Here is a 7,635-nt window from a genome sequence, read left to right as displayed (position 1 = left end):
TATTTATATATATATATATATTTATTTATATATATATTTATTTATTTATTAATTTGTATATATATATATATTTATATATATATTAATTTATTTATTTCATTTATTTATTTATATATGATCCGGCCTATAAATATTTCATAGTGAGCGGAACATCGGAAGTAGTAAATATCCAAGAGAGTTGTGTACCACAGGGAACTCTTTAGGCTGAGGATATCTTGATGAAATGAAGTTTACACTGTTGTTAGAAGGCACATGTTAACACATGGAGGATTCGATCAGAACAAACTCAGGAGGAAGTGAGAGAAAGGTACACACTTGGTTATGTGCCTCATAAATTTGCTTCACAGCCATACAGCTTAGCCTGCGCCTACGTCAAAATATCAGAAAGGTTCACTGTGGCGAATAAAGTAGCAGTCTCTCAAGAGGTGGGGAGAAATAAATATAAGATGAAGGAGTCAGAAATACCTGTCGCAGGGATGTCCCAATACAGTCCACGCCAGTGTCTCCACCACCAATCACCAGAACATTCTTGTCTTTGGCAGAAATGGAACTTTGGTCAGAACTGTTGGATTCTTGAATCTTTTGCCAGGTTGACAGGAATGTCATAGCAAAATAGATTCCATCAAGTTCACGTCCTGCAAGAATTTAGAAGACTACATGAGAAAACATTAACACATGTTGATATATATAAGATATAAAGCAACATGTTGGACTAGATGGCAGCACATGGACTCTATGATAACTGGTGTAGGATAACACACACGGTAATATATGGAACTATAACATGTTGAACTACAGGAAGACAGACAGGTTTGTATGACAACATAAAAGACTGCATGATAACACGTAGGACAATGTACATCGTAACACATGGAACAGTGTAACAACATAAGTGATTGTATAAAAACACATGACTTGCATAACACAAGAAAGTATGATAACATGTAAAACTATATGACAACTCACAAGATGTACAACTCACAATTCACAAGATGAACAATTCACAAGATGCACAACTCATGTGTCTGCCTGATGTATAAAAATGCTCAAAACTAAGCATAAGAAGCACACACATCAACAAACAGCAAGGATGGGTTGTTGTCTACCTGGAATTTTTAAGTCTCTTGGCCAAGTGGAACCAAGTGTGAGGACCATAGCATCATGTTTCCGGTGTAGTTCTACAGCTGAGACATCTTTGCCAACATTGATATTGGTTTTAAATTCTATACCTTCAGCAGTCATCAGATCAACTCTTCTTTGGACGACCTACAACAGACAAGGTTACATCGACCTGTAAACTAACCAATAGCAATTGATTATACACTTAACCAATAATCAATCAATCAATCGTTTAACCAGCTAATTAATTGAGTTTTAATGGGACACACAGACAGACAAAAGAATGAAATAAATTTGTATCAGCTGATAGTTTTTCTTTTCGCTTGAGTCCTGGTTACATGGTTTCTATGGTAACCAGCCTCATGGTTGAGATCACAACAGTCCTCTGAATGTGGCACCGGTCTGTTGCAGGATTCAAGGCCAGTGATTTTGAGGGGAAGAGGAGGGGACAAGTTGGTTACATTGACTGGTACTTTATTCTATCGACCCTGAAGGGATGAAAGGCAAAGTTGACCTCAGTGGGATTTGAACTTAAAATGTGAAAAGCCAGAAGCAATACCACAAGGCATTTTGTCGGACTTGCTAACGATTCTACCAGCTTGCTGCTTTGTTTAGACTAATTTGTATTTAATAGTTTTTTAGCCTCTGGACGCCTTGATTGAGCACTTATGATCATAGACATTCCAGGTTTGACCATCCTGTCTTTTTGTATATCAAGGACTACTGTCCAACGTGTATTTCCTTTTTTCAGAGACAGAGTCTCTATAGGGTGGCTGGCATTAAGAAGGGCATCCAGCTGTAAAAGCCATGCCAAATCAGACTGGAGATTGGTGCAGTTTGCCATCTTTGGTCAAACCATTCAACCCATGCCATTCATGGACAATGGACGTTAAATGATGATGATGATGATGATGTATTTCAAAAGAAATACGGTAATGAAAAGGTAAATATGGTATACATCCGTGTCCATATGGAAACAGACATTTAAATGCTGTCGTTGTTGTTGTTTAGACCCTGTTATTTGTCATCAACACTGACAGGGCATTGTCCACCACGTCCTCTGCTTTACAATGTCTAACATCAGGAACATTGCAAGATTTAATACTTACTTTTTTGCTCAGTTTCATCGATGGAATGCCATATCTCAAAAGACCACCAATTCGGTCGTTTCTTTCATACACAGTGACAGAGTGTCCAGCCTAGAAAACAAAATGGGTTTCATATGTTACAAATGCAAAAAATCATTCAGAGCTACAGTGGTGGAAATACAAAGACTTAGTGTTTCAGACGTAAGAAAGAAAAGAAAAGAAAACAACAACTCACAGACACACAGCTGCAGGTGTGAAAAAGACTTGGAGCTTAAGAGGTGACAGAAAGGGACTCACAGTTATAGATATGAACAAAAAGAAAATGGATTCACAACTACAGATGTGAAAAAAGGACTCAGCTACATGTGTGAAAAAAAAACTCAGCTACATGTGTGAAAAAAAAAAGGACTCACAGCTACATGTGTGTAAATGGTTGTTAAATAGTCACCTTATTGAGTTGGTGAGCCACAGCAAGCCCTGATGGCCCACTGCCTATGACAGCTATCTGCTTGCCAGTACGTATTTTCGGGATCACAGGAACAATCCATCCGTTACTGAAGGCATGGTCTATGATGGCACACTCAATATTTTTTATTGTCACTGGAGAAGAATTGATTCCTAAAACACAGGAACCCTGAAGAAAAAAAAAAAAAAAAAAAAGAACCAAAATTTATTTTGTTGTAATATGCAAAAAGTATTTTGTATTTTACATGAGAAAAATGGTAATGAAAAATTGAAGAAGCAACACTCTGGAACTCGTTACCATTGTAACTTTTGAATTTGCAGGTCCCTTTTCCTGCTTTGTAGTCCTTAATGCTTACAGTATCCTTAGACCTTGTTTGGGGCGAAATCATCCTTATATCATCATAATCATTTAATGCCCATTTTTGGATGTGGGTTGAATGGAATTTGTTGAGGTGTATTATCTACAGCTGGATGCTCTTCCTGTCACCAACCCTCACGTGTTTTCAGGTAAGGTAACATCCCCCTTGACCAGACGTGTTTTCACAGAAGATTGGAAATGAAGGACACTGCTTGCATGATGGTGACATTCGTTTACAACTATCACACAATGTCGAGGCAAAGACACAGTAACACACACACACACAAATTATACCAAAATGAAGTTCAGGCACTCCATCAGTTATGACAACGAGTGTTCCAGTTGATTCAATCGACAGAATAGCCTACTCATGAAATTAACATGAAAGTGGCTGAGTGTTCCACAGACATACGTAATCTTAACACACATCTCGGGGAAATTCAGCATGACACAGAATGTGACAAGGCTGGCCCCTTTTGAATTACAGGTACTACTCATTTTTGCCAGCTGAGTGGACTGGAGCAATGCTAAATAAAGTATCTTGCTCAAGGACATAACATGTCACTGGGCATTGAACTCACAACCTTTGGGTCATGAGCCAAATACCCTGACCACTAAGCCATGTGACTTCACCATAACAAAGTTAAAATGGTAGAGGTAAAGCGAGAGAGAAAACAATCTTACTTCACATGGGGCTGGACACACACGTCCAGTAAATTCTGGGAAGTTATTTGTCTGCAGTAAAGTGGCCAGTGCTTCTTTCCAGTTACCCTAAATAAAAGAAGAGAAACAATCATCTTGCATTTACAAATATAAACCCAAGAATATGGCTAGCTCGCCATCTTAATAATAATAATAATAAAAATAATAATAATGGTTACAAATTTTGCCACAAGGGCAGCAATTTTGGGGGGAGGGGATGAGTCGATTACATTGACCCCGGTGTTCAAATGGTACTTATTTTATTGACCCCGAAAGGATGAAAGGCAAAGTCGACCTCAGCAGAATTTGAGCTCAGAACATAGCGATGGGTGAAATATCGCTGAGCATTTTGCCTGGTGTGCTAACGATTCTGCCAGTTCGTTAGAGTATGCTCATATTAGTCAATAAACAGACTTTATTGTTTAGGTCTTTCACAACAATATCTGGTTTATTTGATTTGATGGTCCAGTCTGTACATACTAGAGAGTTCCAAAGAATCGTTAGACATTTTCTCCATCAGTTACAGCCCCAGGGTGGTGCTTGTACCATTTGTCAGCAGTTTTGATTTTATAATGCAGACACATTATCCAATCTAGATATTGGCCAACTCTGTCAAGTCTTGACTTGTACTCTTCAGGTGCTAAAACGTTACACCCAGAGATTAGGTGTGTGTTTATGTTGTCTGTATTCCTGTGCACTGCTCGACAACAGGTGTCAGTTTGTTTATGTCCCTGTAACTAAGCAGCTGGGCAAAAGCGACAGATAGAATAAGAATCAGACTTTAGAAAGAATAAAAAAAAAAAAAAAACAAGTATGACTGAAACAAGTAGAGAGAAAATTTCAGAGTATCAACATTTTCGGGGAGAAGGATTGGGAGCAGAGAGTAGTCTGATAGAGTTGGGTATAAGGATGGCGATGAGGGGAGTTAAGGTTACAAAGTGTTTTCCTTACATACCTGAAAGACAAGGTCATTCCATTTAGGGATGATATTGCTAAGGGGACATCCATTGTCCGATTGGCAGAAAGGCACCCCACAATCCATACATCTGTTGAAAAGTTGAAAAAAAAACAAGAATTCAACTAAGTGAAAGCATCAAGTCAACTTTGTAAAACGGGTTTGGGGTTAGGAAGGGCATCCAGCTACAGAAACTAAGCTAAATCAAACTGGAACCTAGTGCAGTTCTCCATCTTCCTGGCTCTGGTCAAACTGTCAACCCATGCCAGCATAGAAAATGGATGTTAAATGATGATGATGACAATGAAAGTAAAAGATAGAAAACAAGAATTGGCAGTTGGTAAGTAGCTTGCTAACTAACCACATGTTTCCGGGTTCAGTCCCACTGCATGGCACCTTGGGCAAGTGTCTTCTACTATAGCCTTGGGCTGACAAAAGCCTTGTGAGTAGATTTGGTAGACGGAAACTGAAAGAAGCCCGTCGTATATATATGTATATATATATGTATGTGTGTGTGTATATATGTTTGTGTGTATATGTTTGTCCCCCGCCAACATCGTTTGACAACCAATGGTGGTGTGTTTACATCCCTGTAACCTAGCGGTTCAGCAAAAGATACCGATAGAATGAGTACTAGGCTTACAAAGAATAAGTCTTGGGGTTGATTTGCTTGACTAAAGGCGTTGCTCCAGCATGGCTACAGTCAAATGACTGAAACAAGTAAAAGAGTAACTGGAGGGAAAGTGAGAGTATAACATGGGAAAATAAGAACAGAAAAAGAAGACAGAGAGCAAGGTAGAGAAAAGGAGAAGAGAAAAGAGAAAGAGAGAGAGAGAGAGAGAATATAAGAAAGGTTTTACCTGGCTGCCTGCATCTGAAGATTCTGTTTAACTTTAGCATGGTTGAAGATCTCTCCCCAGTCTTCCAGTCTGTCACTTGTCTCACGATATTGGTTTGTTGAACGCTTATATTTCACAAAACCCCTGCAAAGAGAATGAAAACAAATATATATAATCTCCGTGTGTGTGTGTGTGTGTGTGTGTGACATTTGATAAGGGAAGGTGTGAATAGTTGTGTTGATAGGGGAAGGTAACCCTTATCAGTCAAGTGGGGTTGTGTTTTAACAGTGCGTTGCCCTCACCTCAGCTTATCATATTTTCTCACTAGATTCTTCTGTTCCATAGCAACGTCTTGAATCGTGTCCTCAATATCTGCAATTTTACCGTTTTCTTTCAGCTGAAGAAAGAAAAAGAAAAGAAACCATTATCAGCATAATTATTATTATTATCATTGTCGTTGTTGTTGTTCTTCTTGTTACAAATAAGAAGAGAAAACGAACACAATCTGAGAAGGAAGTGTGGAGAATAGTTTATGTTCAATGGGTTTAGGATGAACAATGCAGACCTGTGAGGTTAACAGGTTAGTGTGGTTGATGTAGAGTTTGAATCACTGAAGGTGTGTGGGTGTGTGTGTATGTGGTGACCTCAGCAGTGCAAGTGACATGAAAAAAGCACCTGGTCCATGGTATAAAGTGGTCGGCGTCTTGTTAAGCTGTCCATATCAGCATGGAACATAGATGTTAAATGATAGTGATGATATATATATTTATATATATATATATGTTTATACGCATGTGTGTTTGTGTATCATGTGGTGGACAGTTTGACCCGGCACTACTGGAAAACAACAATAATACCATTATTCCCGTATCAACTAAGCCACTCACTGTTCCAGTACTTACTTTATCCAATCCACCATCGTCAGTAAGCTCATTAATCATGTCTTCTTTGAAATCACTGGGAATTGGTGTTACAGGAGTCCGAATTCCACTGTTGATCAATGACTTGTCCGGATCAGCGATTGGTTTCAACATACCATCGCTGCTAATTGTACTTTTGCTGGCATTTTCAGTTTCGTTGCTACTTGTTGCAGTTGCAGAATTCTCCGCAGACACAATTGTACTCAGTTCTGCTTCGACAGCAGCAGCAAATTTAGCGGCCATCTTTCTGGCATCGGCCGCCTGTTTCTCCAGGCATCGACGATATTCGTGAGGGTAGACTTTCACAAACTCGTGCTGTTCAGTTGCCCAGTGGTTGATGATGTCTGTAGCGACTTCTGACCCTGTTTTAATTTGGAATTCGCAGAGGAGGTCAAAGACGAAATTCAGGTCCTCAGGTTCGACAAGAGATTCCAATGATACGGAATCAACATTGCATCTTTGGTGGAACATCTTCATTCTGAAAGCAGCAGAAAGAAAGAAGAAACAGGATGTGTTGAAATTGAATTATGTGGAATGAGATAAATTTTACTGTCATCATCACCGTCATCACGAACATGACCTTTTCATTCACTACTTTTATCATCACTATTTTCATCATGGTCATCGCTAAAGTTTCTTATTTCTTTATTGCCTACAAGGGGCTAAACATAGAGGGGACAAACAAGGACAGATGAAGGGATTAAATCGATTACATCGACCCCAGTGCGTAACTGGTACTTAATTTATCGACTTCGAAAGGATGAAAGGCAAAGTCGACCTCGGCGGAATTTGAACTCAGAACATAAAGGCAGACGAAATGCTGCCAAGTATTTTGCCAGGTGTGCTAACATTTCTGCCAGCTCATTGCCTTTCATCGCTAAAGTTTCTGGTGCCCATTCTATGGAGTGGTTGGTGTTAGGAAGGGCATCCAATTGTAAAACCACGCCAAAACAGACACAGAAGCATGGAGCAGGCTCCTGCCTGGCCAGTTCCTGTCAAACCGTCCAACCCATACCAGCATGGAAGGCGGACGTTAAACAATGATGATGATGAGGTATAAGACATTTTAGTACCACCTATTTGATGTCACATGTTTTAATCTTTCTCTTGTTCTCTCTCTCTCTCTCTCAGTCTTTCTCCTCCTCTATCTATTTATCTCATCCTCTTCCTCTCTGTTTCTCTCTCTCTC

At 39.3% G+C, this 7,635-nt stretch overlaps 1 protein-coding gene across 1 annotated transcript in view; it reads right to left on the bottom strand.

The window, feature by feature from the left end:
• Window positions 1-7,635, bottom strand: part of LOC106883777 (uncharacterized) — an 81,871-nt gene that overhangs the window by 2,772 nt on the left and 71,464 nt on the right. The window contains 9 exon segments of the mRNA XM_052975717.1: window positions 415-635; window positions 1,107-1,266; window positions 2,229-2,318; window positions 2,656-2,841; window positions 3,715-3,801; window positions 4,688-4,778; window positions 5,548-5,670; window positions 5,829-5,923; window positions 6,429-6,924. Coding sequence (XP_052831677.1) covers window positions 415-635; window positions 1,107-1,266; window positions 2,229-2,318; window positions 2,656-2,841; window positions 3,715-3,801; window positions 4,688-4,778; window positions 5,548-5,670; window positions 5,829-5,923; window positions 6,429-6,924 — 1,549 coding nt within the window.

The sequence above is a fragment of the Octopus bimaculoides genome, chromosome 22 (assembly GCF_001194135.2).
Source record: "Octopus bimaculoides isolate UCB-OBI-ISO-001 chromosome 22, ASM119413v2, whole genome shotgun sequence".
NCBI classification, from domain to species: Eukaryota; Metazoa; Mollusca; class Cephalopoda; order Octopoda; family Octopodidae; genus Octopus; species Octopus bimaculoides.
This window is presented reverse-complemented; position numbering and strand designations above follow the sequence as displayed.